General features: G+C 40.5%; 1 protein-coding gene across 2 annotated transcripts in view; it reads left to right on the forward strand.

Annotated features, from left to right (window-relative positions):
- Window positions 1-20,650, forward strand: part of gabrb2a (gamma-aminobutyric acid type A receptor subunit beta2a) — a 140,437-nt gene that overhangs the window by 36,892 nt on the left and 82,895 nt on the right. For both annotated transcript variants that reach the window (XM_063000520.1, XM_063000528.1), the window contains exon 4: window positions 16,512-16,732. In XM_063000520.1, the coding sequence (XP_062856590.1) occupies window positions 16,512-16,732 (221 nt within the window). The remainder of the gene's footprint in view (window positions 1-16,511; window positions 16,733-20,650) is intronic.

A 20,650-nucleotide genomic window follows, 5' to 3' on the forward strand; every position in this document is an offset into this window, starting at 1 on the left:
CTTGACTGGCCTGGACAGAGTCCTGACCTCAACCTGATAGAACACCTTTGGGATGAATTAGAGCGGAGACTGTGAGCCAGGCCTTCTCGTCCAACATCAGTGTCTGACCTCACAAATGCGCTTCTGGAAGATGGTCAAAAATTCCCATAAACCCTAAACCTTGTGGAAAGCCTTCCCAGAAGAGTTGAAGCTGTTATAGCTGCAAAGGGTGGGCCGACATCATATTAAACCCTATGGATTAAGAATGGGATGTCACTCGAGTTTATATGTGTGCGAAGGCAGACGAGCGAATACTTTTGGCAATATAGTGTATTATTTGTGTAGTGTATCAACGTCTGACATGAAAATGACATGCTTGTATACGTGTATCTTTTCAGTACCCAATTAAAACAGATCTTGGATAAATAAAAACCTTCCCCGTTTATAATTCTGATAAAACCCAAGTGAAGGTAACAAGTCTGCCAGAGAAAAGGTTGCTGATTACATTCTTTTAGCTTGGGGATCGTTCTGGAAAATCAAACGCTACACAACAATGCATTTATCACAATTTATTTCTGTTCTCATTAATTGCAAATAAAAGGAGAATATCTCAGGCCCATGATGAAACAGGATTATTGAAACAGTATGATTAAACAACAGATGTAAAATCCAAGCTGTCTTGTTTACATCCCTTCAATCCGTCACGGTATAGCTTCTTCTTTAATTTTGCCTCCATCTTCACATTGTTTAGCAATGTAAACATTGATGATATACATGTCTTTAGATACACTTTTTTTAAAAATTATGCAACGCCGCTCAGGTGGCGCAGCAGTAAAAAGAAACGCGCTGCAACCAGGGCTGGATTCTGAGAAGCGTCGTATCGAATCCAGCCTTGCTTTACCGGTTCGAAGCTGAGTGGCTATATGAGCAACGATTGGCCGGTGGGGGGTGGGACAAAGAACCGGATGTGGGTCTCTCTCTGTCAGAATGCGGTTGCGTTCTCTGCCGGCTGATTGGAGGCGCTTACACAGAGATGGGAGGGGGTGCACTTAGGGTGTGTCTCTCCGCATGCAACGCTAGGTGGCGCCAAACTCGTCAATGTGTGGGTGGCAAAGATGCATCTGGCTGCTGCTCGTGTTTCGGAGGGGATACGGGTTAGCTTCAATCACCTCCGTCAGGGCAGGGTTCGGCATAGACAGAGAGGAAGCACAATGCTAATTGAACAATTGGATGCGCTAAAAAGGGGAGAAAAAGGGGTAAAAATTTATTTATTAAAAAAAAAAAAAAAAAAAAAAAAAAAAAATTATGCAAAAGAGAATAAAACAATTAAAGCAGTTGTTTGTTTAAAATAACAGAAAACTATTGTCAATTAAATAGAGGGAACTGTACATCCTGCATAGTTCATCACCTCGTAAACACAACAATTATTGCTAGTTATTTATTTTCATGCATTTTACCCCCTTTTCCTTCCAATTTAGTGTAGCCCACATGTGGCAAACTCAAATCCTGCCCGCCACGTCATTTTATGTGGCAAGTGAGAGCTTAAAAGATGTATAATTGTCTTAAAATAAACTGTTAAATCGTACATAAACTGCATCTCTCACAATGCATGTCGATTTTGTGACCTGCAAAGTGTCCCATCACTAGATGGTAGTGTTTCCACACCAGTATTTAACTGAGGCGGTTTTCCAACAAGTGATGTTGAGAAATATTTACAAATAATCCCAAAATATAGAAGAAGAGAAAATTGAAGCAGAATGAAGGTAATTTAATGAAAGATAGGAAAGTGAATTCAAGTTTGTGCATCAAGAAGAAAAACCGGTACGTCTCTTGTGTTATGAGGCTGTGTCTGTGGTAAAGGAGTACAATATAAATGTAGATATACATTATAAATATACAGTATACATTTGGCATTTTGACACCAAACAGAATTTGGCTTCCAAAAAAAAAAAAAATTGTCCAAGACTTAAAAGGCAGACTGCAATCACAGCAGGATACGTACAATCGGTTCTTTGAGGGCCACCATAATGCTGCTGTGGCCCTCGGTGAAAATGAGTTTGACACCCCTGGTGAAGCCTATACACTGTTGGGGACCCCGACGGCATCCAAGGAGGGTGTATATTCGCCTAACACACACTCCCTCCTTTCTTATTCACCCATACTTCGGTGTATTTGCGTGTGAGGTCGGTTTGGTGTATGGAGAGCCACGTCCTAATCTTTGCGCTCCTCCACTTTCTGTACAGGCACCCTGGTCAGCCTTACACAAGCCTGATAACCCCACCTCTTAGTCCGGTCTTTCTCACCCAGCAGACTGGAGGCCAATTTTGTCTGCTGCAGGCATTAGCCTATTGTACCTGCTAGAGGGAGCCCAGCCGACCGGTAGCAGAACCGAGATTTAAACCCGGGAGCTCAGAATCTCAGCGCCAGTGTGCTAGCGGAATATCCCACTGCACCACCAGGGCTTTATTGCTAGTTTGTAATTTCATTTTTACCCAAGTGACATTTCTGAAAGTGTATATCATCATTTAGTGAAACTATCAAAAATTCAAAAAATAAAAAAAAGACCGGTTTTCTATGTATGATGCTAATAAACTAGTACATGTGTTTTTAGACTTTAGATTGTAACATTTTAATGTGTTACACAGCAGCCTTAGTTTTGAACGTTACTATTATCCTGGTTTTATAAAGTAGTAAGTTATTATTTTACATTTTATATGTAACAGTCAGTAATGGAGCAATATAGCCCACCCTGATATAGCTTTGTTTAGCCACTACAGGACATGTGTAAATCTCTCTTATAATCGAAACTCTCAGTTCCACCTCATATCCACACACACACACACATACACTACAAACACACACACACAAACAAACGCACACTCACAAACGCACACTCACAAACTCTCATGCATGCATACACCCACAAACACATAGATCCTGACACATATTATGCTTACACATGTACACACAAACACACATGCTCATACATACACTAACTAATACTCAACTTTCACACACACACACACATAGACAAACTTACATGCACATTCACTAACATACGCACACTCACAAACATACAGTACATATATCTATACACACTTTCATATTACATACATGCATACACCAACACACAGATTCTGACACAGTCATGCTTACTCATATACACACACACACATACTGTATATACACATGCCCACACACACACACAAATTAACACACATACACTCACATACTTAATTGCACACATATCAACACTGTGACACATAATTACTCACATACAGTGGGGCCAAAAAGTATTTAGTCAGCCACTGATTGTGCAAGTTCTCCTACTTAGAAAGATGAGAGAGGTCTGTAATTTTCATCATAGGTACACTTCAACTATGAGAGACAAACTGAGAAAAAAAATCCAGGAAATCACATTGTAGGATTTTTAAAGAATTTATTTGTAAATTATGGTGGAAAATAAGTATTTGGTCAATAACAAAAGTTCAACTCAATACTTTGTAACATAACCTTTGTTGGCAATGATAGAGGTCAAACGTTTCCTGTAAGTCTTCACCAGGTTTGCACACACTGTAGCTGGTATTTTGGCCCATTCCTTCTCTAGACCAGTGATGTTTTGGGGCTGTCGCTGGACTCCACAAATTTTCTATGGGGTTGAGGTCTGGAGACTGGCTAGGCCACTCCAGGACCTTGAAATGCTTTTTACGGAGCCACTCCTTTGTTGCCCGAGCGGTGTGTTTGGGATCATTGTCATGCTGGAAGACCCAGCCACGTTCCATCTTCAATGCTCTCACTGATGGAAGGAGGTTTTGGCTTAAAATCTCACGATACATGGCCCCGTTCATTCTTCCCTTAACACGGATCAGTCGTCCTGTCCCCTTTGCAGAAAAACAGCCCCAAAGCATGATGTTTCCACCCCCATGCTTCACAGTAGGTATGGTGTTCTTGGCATGCAACTCAGCATTCTTCTTCCTCCAAACACGTTGAGTTGAGTTGAGTTTATACCAAAAAGTTCCATTTTGGTTTCATCTGACCACATGATATTCTCCCAATCCTCTTCTGGATCATCCATATGCTCTCTGGCAAACTTCAGACGGGCCTGGACATGTACTGGCTTGAGCAGGGGGACACGCCTGGCACTGCAGGATTTGAGTCCCTCTCGGCGTAGTGTGTTACTGATGGTAGCCTTTGTTACTTTGGTCCCAGCTCTCTGCAGGTCATTCATCAGGTCCCTCCGTGTAGTTCTGGGATTTTTGCTCACCGTTCTCATGATCATTTTGACCCCACGGGATAAGAGCTTGCGTGGGGCCCCAGATCGAGGGAGATTATCAATGGTCTTGTATGTCTTCCATTTTCTTACAATTGCTCCCACAGTTGATTTATTCACACCAACCTGCTTGCCTATTGTAAAGTCACTCTTCCCAGCCTGGTGCAGGTCTACAATTTTCTTCCTGGTGTCCTTCGACAGCTCTTTGGTCTTGGCCATGGTTGAGTTTGGAGTCTGACTGTTTGAGGCTGTGGACAGGTGTCTTTTATACAGATAACGAGGTCAAACAGGTGCCATTAATACAGGTAACGAGTGGAGGACAGAAGAGCTTCTTAAAGAAGAACTTACAGGTCTGTGAGAGCCAGAAATCTTGCTTGTTTGTGGGTGACCAAATACTTATTTTCCACCATAATTTACAAATAAATTCTTTAAAAATCCTACAATGTGATTTCCTGGATTTTTTTTTCTCATTTTGTCTCTCATAGTTGAAGTGTACCTATGATGAAAATTACAGACCTCTCTCATCTTTCTAAGTAGGAGAACCTGCACAATCAGTGGCTGACTAAATACTTTTTGGCCCCACTGTATACTGTATATACATACACACACTCTAACTTACTTGTACATACACTTAATCACACATGCACTTGCATGTGCACACACTTACACACACTCACCCACACACAAACACACACACAACCAACACAGTCTTGTTCCCTGGACTCTGACAACTCCAACACATACAACTAATTAGTGACTGTATTACCTGCATATTTGCATGAAATTGCATTTTTGCACCTTACTCTTCATATACAGTAGCTCTGCTGCTATAAAAGCTACACTGCTAACTGTAAATCAGAATATGTTTTTACCTCACCTATCATTTACTCAGTACCATGTACTGGCCAACACTACACTTGTCCCTAGTCTTGCCTCCCTAAATTACTTTTAGATTAGATATGTCTTCTGTATGTATTGTAGGTCTTTGTATTTACTGTACTGTTGTTTATCAGCACTGTTTGTATATTGTGTTATCTTGCACTTTTTGTTCTGTGTTGCACCCTGGTCCTAGAGGAACATTTCGTTTCAATATGTACTTGTATATAGCTGAAATGACAGTAAAGCCTCTCTTGAACTCTCTTAAACTCTTGATATCCAGTTTAAAATACTCATCCTTACATTTAAAGCACTACATGGATTTACTCTCCGTTACCTCTCTGAACCTTTAATCCTATACACATCAGCACGTTCAGTAAAATTTTCTGATGCTTCTGATGAAACTGCCCCCATACTCTGGAATTTGCTACTTCAATGTCTCAAAGCATGTCTTTCCTCTACATCTGTTCACATCTGTTTACCTAGTGCTTTTTCACTTAAAGCATGACTCAGTCAAATCATTGCTATTAATTGTTATTGTGGACATGTCAATGCTTTTATATGTGTTAATGTACTTTTATATATATTTTCTATAAAGCGACCTTGAATCTTGCATTGGTAGACGCTTTTTTCCAAAGCGACTTACAGTACTGTGACAGTTTATTGTTTATTGCAATTGAGGGTTAAGGGCCTTGCTCAGGGGCTCAACAGTGACAATCTGGCAGTGGTGGGGCTAGAACCAGCGACCTTTTGATTCTAAGTCCACTACCTTAACCACTAGGCTACAACTGCCACAACTTTAACAATATGTAACAGACAGGGCACTAGTCCATTACAGAATGACACACACTCATATTTGCTCACACAAAGGTAAGATTTACCAGATCCTGTGCATTTATCATGTCATTTATACCCAGGAGTAATAACATTCAATTACACATTATTTATTTATTGTGTATTATTAATTATCCTACCTCTGAAATGTTCTTTTATGATAAAATTTATTTATCTTATCACTGTCCATTTTATCAGCTTCACTTACCATATAGAAGCACTTTGTAGTTCTACAATTACTGACTGTAGTCCAGTTTCTCTGCATGCTTTTTTTTAGCCTGCTTTCACACTGTTCTTCAATGGTCAGGACCCCCACAGGACCACTACAGAGCAGGTATTATTTGGGTGGTGGATCATTCTCAGCACTGCAGTGACAATGACATGGTGGTGGTGTGTTAGTGTGTGTTGTGCTGGTATGAGTGGATAAGACACAGCAATGCTGATGAAGTTTTTAAATACCATGTCCACTCATTGTCCACTCTATTAGACACTCCTACCTAGTTGGTCCACCTTGTAGATGTAAAGTCAGAGACGATCGCTCATCTATTGCTGCTGTTTGAGTTGGTCATCTTCTAGATCTTCATCAGTGGTCACAGGACGCTGCCCATGGGGCGCTGTTGGTTGGATATTTTTGGTTGGTGGACTATTCTCAGTCCAGCTGTGACAGTAAGGTGTTTAAAAACTCCAGCAGCGCTGCTGTGTCTGATCCACTCATACCAGTACAACACACACTAACACACCACCACCATGGCAGTGTCACTGCAGTGCTGAGAATGATCCACCACCTAAATAATACCGGCTCTGTGGTGGTCCTGGGAGAGTCCTGACCATTGAAAAACAGCATGAAAGATGGACTACAGTCAGTAATTGTAGCACTATAAAGTGCTTCTATATGGTAAGTGGAGCTGATAAAATGGACAGTGAGTGTAGAAACAAGGTGGTGGTTTTAATGTTATGGCAGATCAGTGTATATTTTTCTGTAAGGCGCTGTAAAATAAAATGTATTATTACTACATTTACATTTTTGGGAGATGCTTTTTTCCAAAGCAACTTACAGTAACTTACAGGGTTAACGGCCTTGCTCAAGGGTCCAACAGTGACAACTTGGCAGTGGTGGGGCTTGAACCAGCAACCTTTTGATTCTTAGTCAACTACCTTAACCACTAGACAATTATAACAATAATAAGGCAGAAATACGTAACAGACAGGGCACTAGTCCATTACAGAATGAGACACACTCATATTTGCTCACACAAATGTAAGCTTCACCAGATCCTGTGCATTTATCATGTCATTTATACCCAGGAGTAATAACATTCAATTACACATTATCCTACCTCTGAAGTTTTCATTTTTAGATCAAGTCATTTCAGGGATATAATTTTAAGTGTGCAGACTCATCAAGGTGTAAAATTGTCACTCTAGCAGTTTTGGAGAAGCTTGAATTGATAAAAATAAGCAGTTCTTTAAAACATCAAAATAGTCTTCTGTAGGCAACTGTTTATTTATTAGAAAATAAATAATAGTGTTGTCAGCTATTTTACAAGATCAGATTTTCAAAAATTTTTCCTCTCTGCTGCTGTATAGTCTCACTACCTTATTGGGCTATCTTGTGGTATCCGTGGTATTTTTTTCACTGCCCAGGGGTTCAGATGTTGTGTTCTGTACACTATAAAACCTTACTAGTACCTTACCTTACTAGTACAAATAAACAACAGTCTCAGAAATAAGAATGGTCAGAATAAATGTCAAGGTAGAAAAACAGAACAGACTTCAACTGCTCAATAGTCAGGTCACTATTTCAGATTCTTCTACTCATGATGCACAGATCTGGACTGCAGGCAAGGCAAACAATATCTGGCAGGTATCTGCAGGCAGGCCTGTCAATCACATGCACACTGTGTCTGTGAAGTCATGCTGTTGTAGCACTTGCAGAACGAGACTTCCGGGGAATAAACGTTTCCTTGATAAGCGTGTTTGTCTCGCTAAAATAGTGATACCTTCACACACATACAGTGTATCACAAAAGTGAGTACACCCCTCACATTTCTGCAGATATTTAAGTATATCTTTTCATGGGACAACACTGACAAAATGACACTTTGACACAATGAAAAGTAGTCTGTGTGCAGCTTATATAACAGTGTAAATTTATTCTTCCCTCAAAATAACTCAATATACAGCCATTAATGTCTAAACCACCGGCAACAAAAGTGAGTACACCCCTTAGTGAAAGTTCCTGAAGTGTCAATATTTTGTGTGGCCACCATTATTTCCCAGAACTGCCTTAACTCTCCTGGGCATGGAGTTTACCAGAGCTTCACAGGTTGCCACTGGAATGCTTTTCTACTCCTCCATGACGACATCACGGAGCTGGCGGATATTCAAGACTTTGCGCTCCTCCACCTTCCGCTTGAGGATGCCCCAAAGATGTTCTATTGGGTTTAGGTCTGGAGACATGCTTGGCCAGTCCATCACCTTTACCCTCAGCCTCTTCAATAAAGCAGTGGTCGTCTTAGAGGTGTGTTTGGGGTCATTATCATGCTGGAACACTGCCCTGCGACCCAGTTTCCGGAGGGAGGGGATCATGCTCTGCTTCAGTATTTCACAGTACATATTGGAGTTCATGTGTCCCTCAATGAAATGTAACTCCCCAACACCTGCTGCACTCATCAGACCATAGGACATGGTTCCAGTAATCCATGTCCTTTGTTGACATGTCTTCAGCAAACTGTTTGCGGGCTTTCTTGTGTAGAGACTTCAGAAGAGGCTTCCTTCTGGGGTGACAGCCATGCAGACCAATTTGATGTAGTGTGCGGCGTATGGTCTGAGCACTGACAGGCTGACCCCCCACCTTTTCAATCTCTGCAGCAATGCTGACAGCACTCATGCGCCTATCTTTCAAAGACAGCAGTTGGATGTGACGCTGAGCACGTGCACTCAGCTTCTTTGGACGACCAACGCAAGGTCTGTTCTGAGTGGACCCTGCTCTTTTAAAACGCTGGATGATCTTGGCCACTGTGCTGCAGCTCAGTTTCAGGGTGTTGGCAATCTTCTTGTAGCCTTGGCCATCTTCATGTAGCGCAACAATTCGTCTTTTAAGATCCTCAGAGAGTTATTTGCCATGAGGTGCCATGTTGGAACTTTCAGTGACCAGTATGAGAGAGTGTGAGAGCTGTACTACTAAATTGAACACACCTGCTCCCTATGCACACCTGAGACCTAGTAACACTAACAAATCACATGACATTTTGGAGGGAAAATGACAAGCAGTGCTCAATTTGGACATTTAGGGGTGTAGTCTCTTAGGGGTGTACTCACTTTTGTTGCCGGTGGTTTAGACATTAATGGCTGTATATTGAGTTATTTTGAGGAAAGAATAAATTTACACTGTTATATAAGCTGCACACAGACTACTTTTCATTGTGTCAAAGTGTCATTTTGTCAGTGTTGTCCCATGAAAAGATATACTTAAATATCTGCAGAAATGTGAGGGGTGTACTCACTTTTGTGATACACTGTATACAAGTCACCCTGCTGTGGACACTTATGCCTCATACCATTAAACATACTGGCTTTTACAACTTTTTCTCATGCAGTGCCATCAAGGGCTTGAATGTTTTGCACATGTTGCTTTGGGAAATGTGTTTTTATGCTGATTGACAATCCTCTCATGACCTTTGGCACAATTCGTCTTTGCCTGCAAAGACTAAGCCTTCAGTGGATCCTCCTTTTTGACTCGATTGTGATTCCCACACTGGTTACCGATTCACCTGCATATTGTGGAAGGTTTCAAACATGAACAGTGTAACATGAATATTCTATACTACTATTGTACAGTAGACCCTTGACTTACGAATTTAATTGGTTCCAAAGGGCTGTTCTTAAGTCAAAATGTTTGTTAGTTAAACCTATTTTTCCCATAAGAAATAATGTAAATAGAATTAATCCGTGACATACTCATTTGCTCATTTGCATACTCAAAAATGGCTGCCCAGGCAGTAGGTCATCCGGGTACTTTTCACGTACTGTTTAATGAATACTACATATTCGGACACACTAACCACTCTCGCATACTGCTTTCACATACTGTTCAGTATGGAAGTATGCGATTTCGGACGCAGCTAATCATTTGGGAATACGGTACAAAAGGGCAAGCCAAAAATCAAAGTGGAGATAAAGAAAACAGGTGAGTGAAAGAGCGCTCGGTATGCAGCTGTAAACAGTGGTAATACTTCGCAACGTGCTAAACAAACAAACAGGTATTTATACCGGAAGTAACTTAGAACACAAGTGAATCGGATCTCGCAGTCAAGCACGGATTGGCTGGCGGAGTCACAGGCCTGACGGATGCATTCTGGATGTTGGAGTCCGTCACGGTGGATAAGTCTGTAGGGCGACTGGGAAGGGTGACAGTACCCCCATAAAAGCTTTGGCTGAATAGTTTTGATTGGTTGGCTGAATTAAATGAAAATCTTACAATAATTTAATTTTCTTCTTGCTAATAATTATCATTACTAGTTAATTTTTAAATTGCCAGCAACAGTTAGATGAGGTGTTTTTTTAATAATTAAAAAAAAGTTGGTCAGCAACAAATAAAATTTAAAAATGCTGATAGTTCTTAACAGTACACATGTTGCAAACTAATGCTAGCTAAGTTCTAACATCCCACTAACATCCAACTAATACCCACCTGTTCAGAAAATAGGTCAGAAAAGGTTTTTTCAGCCACTTCAGCTCCACATTTTTACTACTGTTGCTACCAGTATCTTCAGCTCACTATCTTCATGTTACATTTCTATTAAAACAGAAAAATATCACAGACACCAATCCTGATTATCTTTACCCACTGTAGTTCTGCAGAGTTTAGCAGATGTTAAGCTATTTTCCAAACAGCTGGGAAAGGAGAATGTGAAATGATATATGTATTTATAAACTAGTCATTAAATAATTCATCTCAGGAGGTTTTAATGGGTACAGAGCCTACAGTGCTGTTAAAAAGTATTTCCCCCTTTCCTAGTCTTAAATTTCTGCAGAGTTTCAGATCATCAAACTACTTTTATTATTAGACAATACTTTATTACCCAAGTAAACAGTAAACACAAAATGCTTTTGAAATGTTGATTTCATTTATTGAAGAAAAATGCTGTTCAGTCGTATGTAAAAAGAAAGTAATTGACCCCTCAGGTGCTAAAAAATCCAGTTAACCAAATTCAATTGACAATTAGGTTCAAGTTCACCTGCCACACTCAGGCATGATTACTGCCAGACCTGACCCGTTAAATCTAAATCTAAACATCACTTAAATTGAACCTGTCTGTGAAGTCTGTGAAGCAGACTAAAATGTCTCATAATGCCACATTCTAAAGACATTTAAATACAGATGACGTTAAAATACTATTATACAACAGATAGTAATGACCTTACAATCTGATTGGTTGAGAAGCGTTCTAACTGTGCTGATATTCGTGATAACAGCACGGCCTTCTCACACCACAACTGTATTACTCCGCTGATGCGTTGCCAGTAACGACAAGCTTCATGCGCACGCAGGCGACACAGACTTTTTTCCCGATCGTGTTTAAAATCCGTTATCTGATATACAATCTAGCGCACTGTGTAGGGAACATAAATCAATTGTCTAATTCACTATCTGGTACACTATGTAGTGAACATGAATGCATGATCTGATATACAATCTAGCGCACTGTGTAGGGAACATGACCAATTGTCTAATTCACTATCTAGTGCACTATGTAGGGAACATATATCCGTGATCTGATACACAATCTAGTGCACTATGTAGGGAACATTAATGTGTTTGTACACGAACAGTTAGCTTAATAGCCCAGTTAGCAGCTCCTAAAAGTTCTGTTATCACCCATATCCTTTGGTGTGTGTGAGAGGTTTTTTATTTCTTTTTTTCCCTTCGGAGGTTCTTGCCTTCTTCTTCTTGTTCTTCTTACCTTCCTGAAATGAGTTTTTGCAACTTGGGATGTGTGCTTTGTAGTGTTAAACTTTATATTCGTTGTGGAACTACTTTTTGTCGGAAGGTATTGTCAATATTAAAGCATATTTATTATGAAATTCAGGGCTTCTTTGATTTATTTTCTTTCTTTATTTTGTAAAAAACTGTTGTATAAAAGCAATAGAACACTCGAGGTCGTGTGTTATCGTGAATAACATCACGGCTGTGATGATCTACGGCACTCGCCTGCGACCGAATCACAGCCGTGATGTTATTCGCGATAACACACTCCCTCTCGTGTTCTATTGCTTAAATAAACAAACAAACAAACAGATGCAAAACAAAGTCATTAAAATCCATCAGTCTGAAGAAGGATTACAAAGCCATTGTGAAGACTTTGGGATGCCAGTAAACCACAGTGAAAGCCACTATCCAAAAAATGGAGAAACTTTGGAACACTGTTGAACCTTCCCAGGAGTGGCCAGCCTACCAGATTTTCACCAAGAATGCATCAATGACTGATTCAGGAGGTCTTAAAAGAACCCAGGCCTCAGTTAATTTTAAGGTGCATGATTCCACAATAAGAAATACACTAGGCAAAAATGGCATCCAAGCGAGATGTAAAAGTTGCAAACCACTATTGACCAGAAAAAACACAAAGGCTTGTCTGGCATTTGCATAAAAACATCTTGATGACCCAAGACAAGATATATTTTGTGGACTGTGGATTCTGTGGATAGTCAAAGGGTGGATCCCATTACATTTGGCATAAATCAAACACCACTTTCTATCATTATTAGATTATCATACCAACAGTCAAACATCTTTTCAACACTATTGCTATACAAGGCTAATGAGATGTTTTTAAAACATGTTTGATTGGTGTCTTTTATATACAGTGGTACCTTGAAACAACGTCAGTTGGTTCTGGGACTCGTGTCGAGTTTAAAAGGTGTTAAGTTTCAAGGTATTTTTTCCCATAAGGATGGCTAATGTAAAATAATGAGGTTGTTTTTGACACTTACATTTGAAAATCAATATAAAAATACAATAAAACCAGCACTTTACCTTTACTTTTTTATTGTTTCCTTATGCTTCTTAATTGTGGAGATCGTGGCTTGATCTTGGAATACCGTATTCCGTTCAGTAAGGGCACATTTACATGAAAAGTGGCAAAATTGCATTTCCTATGGAGTGTGGCGTGACTTATTGTACTAAAATAATGAGTGAGAAATTTCATTAGTTGAGAGAACTTACAAGCAGTAATAATTAAGAGAGGTTTAGTGTTCCTGTATCGTTTAAGCTTGTTAAGCTTTATTAAAGATAAGAGTGTTAGACTATCGGAAAAGCTGATTCTCACCATTTATCAGCACCTTGATCTATAACACAAGTTTAAAAGTGAAACAGGAGAAAAATCCAGCTAAACACAGATACATGTGGAGCTTTGAGAGTTAATTTAAGGGTTATTCTACACAAATGCAGATTCGTCTCATATTCGCACTTTGATGACATATTACAGCACCAGATTAGCGCTGAACAAAACATATGTCCATTGTTTAATTGAAACTAAATAAATCGATAAAAAAAAAAAAAGCTGAACATGTCGAATTTAAGGGAAACGTCGAGTTTAAGGGTACAAATTTCTCCACAAAGTGCGTAAAGATTTCAAGTTTAGGGGACGTCCAGTGACAAGGTACCACTGTAAATTAATCTTTCCCTTTTATTTTTAGCAATCGTTGTGTTATTTTTAATGTGCACCTGTTCATTTAACATGCCAAGTGGGTGTATACACATTACCAGTTCATGCTGTGATGAATGTCATAGTGTGCATGTGTGTGTGTGTGTGTGTGTTTGGATCAATTGGGCTTCTACAGAGGCTTGTTGTCCTTTTCTACAGGACCTTTATCAGTGAGATATTTTGGGTGAGACACGATTGCTGGGATTAAGAGTTCCGTTTAGGGTCATTGCAGAAGTAAAGACAGACGAATTAAGGGTTCTAAAATGCCCCCCTCCCACACTGTGGCGCACACACACACAGACACACACCAAAAACTTTAGAGAACCAAATCTCTTTGGACAGTTGTAGCCTAGTTGTTAAGGTACTGGACTAGTAAACAAAAGGTCGCTGGTTCAAGTCCCACCACTGCCAGGTTGTCGCTGTTTGGCCCCAGAGCAAAGCCCTTAACCCTCAATTGCTTGAACAATATACTGCTGAAAATGTAAATGTTTTCTGAAAGAACCATCAACATGTGCTTAGCCTACATGATTCTTCCTTTTAAATTACACTTAATCAAAACTCAAATTAAAAAGTTCAGAAGTTGGCACAGTAATCATTGCATTTATACAAATAAAATGGTACAAAACCACAATAATGATTGTTTTACCTCATTAACTGCATCCTCTTCTTTGTAAATACATAGAAATCCTAAGATTGCTGCCAGTAAAACATTCCAAAAAAGTTGGGACAGGGCAGTTTTTAAAAAAAATGCATTTTCTCCCCATTTTCCTCCTGATTTAGCGCACTCAGTTTGTCTTCCGCTGCTGAGAGATACCAAATCGCATCCAAGGAGAGTTGCTGTACACACCTCTTCTGACACGTACACAGCCCTCCTCCTTCTCCCCTGCATTCTGCACAGGGTCTCTTCCGCCAATCAGGGTCCGTACACAGCGTATGAAGACCGACGCACCCACACATAGTTCGACCCCCACCCTGCAAAAATGGTGGCCAATTAGTATCTGCTGCAGGCACTGCCAATTATGCCTGCCAGATGGTGCCCAGCCGACTGGTGGCAACACCGAGTTTCGAACCGAGGAGTTCAGAAAGTCGGTGCTGGTGTGCTAGCAGAATATCCTGCTGCGCCACCTGGGCAGGGACAGGGCAATTTAAGGTTTTGTTTATACCTGAAGTTTGGTTTTTCTTGGTCCGGACCAAACAAGAAAATAATACATAGTTAAATTTAAGTCCTGGTTTTCTTAGCATACACACTTACAAATTTACAATAGAACCAAAATAAGTATAAAAAAGTGATGTATGACACACATACATTGTATGTCTGGCAAGCCAGTCCTCAGAACAATGCACCATCCTGGACTTAATGCACTTATCGAGGTTTTGTATACCTGGTGGTATTTTTACCAACTGGAAACACAGCATGGGGTGGTAAAATAGATAAAGAATACTTTGGTGCAAACACCAAAGAAGGTACTCTGTTCTCTCACGGCACATTTAGTGTCTCATCTTGTGAAATCACACAGTTTGGTGTTTGGTTTGCTTAGTTGCCTTTGATTTGTATTGTGTTCATACCTTAAACTAATTGCACCAAAATCTGTTTAGAAACCGCTCTTCTCAAGCGCTCTTGGTCCGTTTATTTGGTGCACCAGAGTTTGAAAGAAAGCTTCACACTTACTGTAATGAGCCACACTAATGCCACTAATGCTCGCCGGCAGGTCGCTGCTAGATGTGGCAGCTCGGAGGCAACTCGGTGTTCGCTCGAAAATCAGCTCTCGATCACCATGTGTGAACTGTTCAACGACTTGACCTAAGCAGCTCTCTGATCGCTCGCAGACTTAAGAAAAAGATCTATCATGCTAAATATCTGGACCTGTCAGCGACTCAAAATCAAGGTGTTGCGATCAGGTTGTAATTGTTGTGAACACAGGATACAGAATGATGGAAACCTGGGGAAGGAGTTGTAAATGTGTGGAACAGGGACATAATATAGTTTCTATCAGAATACATCAGCACACACACAAGCTTTACAGTATTTGTGACCTTATCATCCATGCCAAACCATAACACCAATGTTGCATTGCAAAATATATTTATTTACTTACCTCCAACTCTCTAAAGAACAGATGATCCATGCTGGCCGCATAGCCAAATCCACTCTGATTCATTTATTTTTCTTACTTGCTTTTACGCTGAATATCACTGCATAAACAGCTTTGATTGCTTGCTTCATTTTTGGACATGGTATCACTAAACCCCTTTTCACTTCTCACATGTGTTTTTGTGACAAAACGTAGTTTGGGAGACCAGACAAACTCATCTGAGATTCATCCTGGTGATAGATGGTGTAGGTGTGACCCCCTATTGCCGATCAGTCGTGTAGTGTGAAAACCACAACGACTTGAAAGACTCCCAATTACAAGAGATGAAGTTGTGTAGTGTGAACTGTACAGCAATCTGAACACCTTGAAAGTCGTGCAGTGTGAACTTGGCATTACAGAGCAATCCCACCAGGGTTTATTTTTGTCAAAACAAAGCTGATAAGTATTGACACAAACTAAGCATGAGGAAAAAGAAGCATTTTGGAGAAGTCTAGTCCTTTACAAGCAAGCATTGGTGAAGGTCAATATTAGATTGCAATATTAGTTTTTTTTTTTGTATTTTTTGCATAATATCATCATATCATCACTCTTGGTGCATAGTGTAAGGCCAAAAAACACTACTAAATGCCCATGACTCTTGACCCCTCCAAATTCATATCATTGACACGAAGTTTACTACAACCCTTAGAGTAATTATCAGTTGTTTATTTATTGTTACTAATATTAATTCTACATTTTTCTTTTCGTTTTTAGGACTACACCCTGACTATGTATTTCCAGCAAGCATGGCGGGATAAGCGCCTCTCGTACACGGAGATCCCTCTGAATCTGACGCTCGATAACCGTGTAGCAGATCAGCTGTGGGTGCCCGACACCTACTTCCTCAATGACAAGAAGTCCTTCGTCCACGGCGTCACGGTCAAGAACCGCATGATCCGTCTGCATCCCGACGGCACAGTGCTGTATGGATTGAGGTATGTTTTTCCACCTCTTAATCATCCCTATTGAACCACCACTCACCTAATCGATACCTGCACAGCCTCATCTAATGCATCTCATAACTCAGCTTCCCGTTTGCAAACATCCTGGAAGCACCTCAGAGACGTAAATGTTTATCCTCCTAGTACATGATGTATTCTTTATTTCACTGATGCTTTGTAATCTCACCACCCCAGCAACTGTATTTAACTGGGACAGGATCATTAAAGCTAATTTACGACTGCGAGAATGTTGAGATATCTGCAGTGCAGAATCAATTGTAGCTGCTGATGTAGAAATCAATAAAGATAATTCATAACACTTCACTATGTAAAAAGGCTACATGAGCTAATATATAGTTTTACATAAGGAGGGGCAGGTTTGGGATGTGCTGTGGCAGGGGTGCACCAGGGGCGACAATAAAGCAAAGAGAATGATGTTGGACAGAATGCCACATCTCTGTTAGTAACGGCCATGTAAGAGTTTTTTATAGCACACCTGGGTATTGTACGGCCCCTGGGCCACATCTGGTCCTTTGGCTGTCCCTGACCGGCCCGCATGAGGTCAGTGGTAATTAGATGTCAGACGTAAATAATTGTACAACACACATGCAATACAATGGCTTTGTATTCTATTTATTTTTTTCAATTTACGTTTGTGTGTAAGTGTATCCAGCTTCACCGTAATATGTTGGTGAACTGAACTGTGAGTTCAATTGATAGATGGCAGAGTTTTTTAACAAGACATGGACTTCTAAGTATTAATTTAGTTTTAGAATTACAATTTAAATAGCAATTATGATACTAAACACAGAGAAACACAACAACTTGAACAATGCAGAACTGTCACATCTGAAGCTTTGCTAGCTAAACAATAGCAACAAGGACTTTTTATAATGTTTTATACATCCAGAACTGAAGCAATCAAGATCAGCTTTGTGGTATCCAAAAAGAGAGTAGCATGAGACTCCAGCACCTCTAATTATTACAGCTTACATGTTGGGACATGTTAACAGAGCCCACTCCTGAGTTGCAGGTCCCTGTTGGTTGCAGGCTAGATTTTAATGTGTAAACGTCTCTGTTGTGCTTTTATGTATTAAAGTGTTGCGCTGATACACCGTCCATCATTACAGTGAGTTGACATTCAAACTATAAAAAATGTTTTTTCGCACCCCTAGTTAAAATGTTATGAGCAGTAGTTTGGTTGTAATGTGGGTGACCAGGATAAAATAAGGGCCCCCATATTTTGTGTTTCAAGTGTCAGGCTTATCACAACTTGGGCAAAGTTCACACCATATGTCTTCTGCTATTCCTATGGTTGGTTGAGAAACCAAGTCAAATTGTTTGGCTTTTAGTTAAAAGACTTGAACCTTTTCCAGAATTAAACCTTTTTTTTTATGGTGGTTGTTAGAATGCAAAAGAACAGAATTCTATCTATTTGTCCGTCTGTCCATTTGTCCGTCCATCCATCCATCCATCCATCTATCTGTCCGTCCGTCTGTCTGTCTATCTGTCTATCTATATATCTTTCTGTCTGTCTGTCTGTCTGTCTATCTACAGTGTATCACAAAAGTGAGTACACCACTCACATTTCTGCAAATATTTTATTATATCTTGTCATGGGACAACACTATAGAAATAAAACTTGGATATAACTTAGAGTAGTCAGTGTACAACTTGTATAGCAGTGTAGATTTACTGTCTTCTGAAAATAACTCAACACACAGCCATTAATGTCTTAATAGCTGGCAACATAAGTGAGTACACCCCACAGTGAACATGTCCAAATTGTGCCCAAATGTGTCAATATTTTGTGTGACCACCATTATTATCCAGCACTGCCTTAACCCTCCTGGGCATGGAATTCACCAGAGCTGCACAGGTTGCTACTGGAATCCTCTTCCACTCCTCCATGATGACATCACGGAGCTGGTGGATGTTAGACACCTTGAACTCCTCCACCTTCCACTTGAGGATGCGCCACAGGTGCTCAATTGGGTTTAGTCCATCACCTTTACCTTCAGCTTCCTCAGCAAGGCAGTTGTCATCTTGGAGGTTGTGTTTGGGGTCGTTATCCTGTTGGAAAACTGCCATGAGACCCAGTTTTCGAAGGGAGGGGATCATGCTCTGTTTCAGAATGTCACAGTACATGTTGGAATTCATGTTTCCCTCAATGAACTGCAGCTCCCCAGTGCCAGCAACACTCATGCAGCCCAAGACCATGATGCTACCACCACCATGCTTGACTGTAGGCAAGATACAGTTGTCTTGGTACTTCTCACCAGGGCGCCGCCACACATGCTGGACACCATCTGAGCCAAACAAGTTTATCTTGGTCTCGTCAGACCACAGGGCATTCCAGTAATCCATGTTCTTGGACTGCTTGTCTTCAGCAAACTGTTTGCGGGCTTTCTTGTGCGTCAGCTTCCTTCTGGGATGACGACCATGCAGACCGAGTTGATGCAGTGTGCGGCGTATGGTCTGAGCACTGACAGGCTGACCTCCCACGTCTTCAACCTCTGCAGCAATGCTGGCAGCACTCGTGTCTATTTTTTAAAGCCAACCTCTGGATATGACGCCGAACACGTGGACTCAACTTCTTTGGTCGACCCTGGCGAAGCCTGTTCCGAGTGGAACCTGTCCTGGAAAACCGCTGTATGACCTTGGCCACCATGCTGTAGCTCAGTTTCAGGGTGTTAGCAATCTTCTTATAGCCCAGGCCATCTTTGTGGAGAGCAACAATTCTATTTCTCACATCCTCAGAGAGTTCTTTGCCATGAGGTGCCATGTTGAATATCCAGTGGCCAGTATGAGAGAATTGTACCCAAAACACCAAATTTAACAGCCCTGCTCCCCATTTACACCTGGGACCTTGACACTTGACACCAGGGAGGGACAACGACACATTTGGGCACAATTTGGACATGTTCACTGTGGGGTGTACTCACTTATGTTGCCAGCTATTTAGACATTAATGGCTGTGTGTTGAGTTATTTTCAGAGGACAGTAAATCTTCACTGCTATACAAGCTGTACACTGACTACTCTAAGTTATATCCAAGTTTCATGTCTATAGTGTTGTCCCATGAAAAGATATAATGAAATATTTGCAGAAATGTGAGGGGTGTACTCACTTTTGTGATACACTGTATATATCTTTCTATCTTTCTGTCTGTGTGTCTATCTATCTATCTATCTGTCTGTCTGTCTGTCTGTCTGTCTGTCTGTCTGTCTGTCTTTCTATCTATCTATCTATCCATATATCTGTCCATCTATCATTTATCTGTCTGTCTGTCTGTCTGTATGTCTATCTATCCATCTATCTATCTATCTATCTATCTATCTATCTATCTATCTATCTATCTATCTATCTATCTATCTATCTATCTATCTATCTATCTATCTATCTATCTATCTATCTATCTATCTATCTATCTATCTATCTATCTATCTATCTACCCCCCTCACATTTCTGCAAATATTTTATTATATCTTTTCATGGGACAACACTATAGAAATAAAACTTGGATATAACTTAGAGTAGTCAGTGTACAACTTGTATAGCAGTGTAGATTTACTGTCTTCTGAAAATAACTCAACACACAGCCATTAATGTCTAAATGGCTGGCAACATAAGTGAGTACACCCCACAGTGAACATGTCCAAATTGTGCCCAAAGTGTCAATATTTTGTGTGACCACCATTATTATCCAGCACTGCCTTAACCCTCCTGGGCATGGAATTCACCAGAGCTGCACAGGTTGCTACTGGAATCCTCTTCCACTCCTCCATGATGACATCACGGAGCTGGTGGATGTTAGACACCTTGAACTCCTCCACCTTCCACTTGAGGATGCGCCACAGGTGCTCAATTGGGTTTAGTCCATCACCTTTACCTTCAGCTTCCTCAGCAAGG

The sequence above is a fragment of the Trichomycterus rosablanca genome, chromosome 1 (genome assembly GCF_030014385.1).
Source record: "Trichomycterus rosablanca isolate fTriRos1 chromosome 1, fTriRos1.hap1, whole genome shotgun sequence".
Lineage (NCBI taxonomy): Eukaryota > Metazoa > Chordata > Actinopteri > Siluriformes > Trichomycteridae > Trichomycterus > Trichomycterus rosablanca.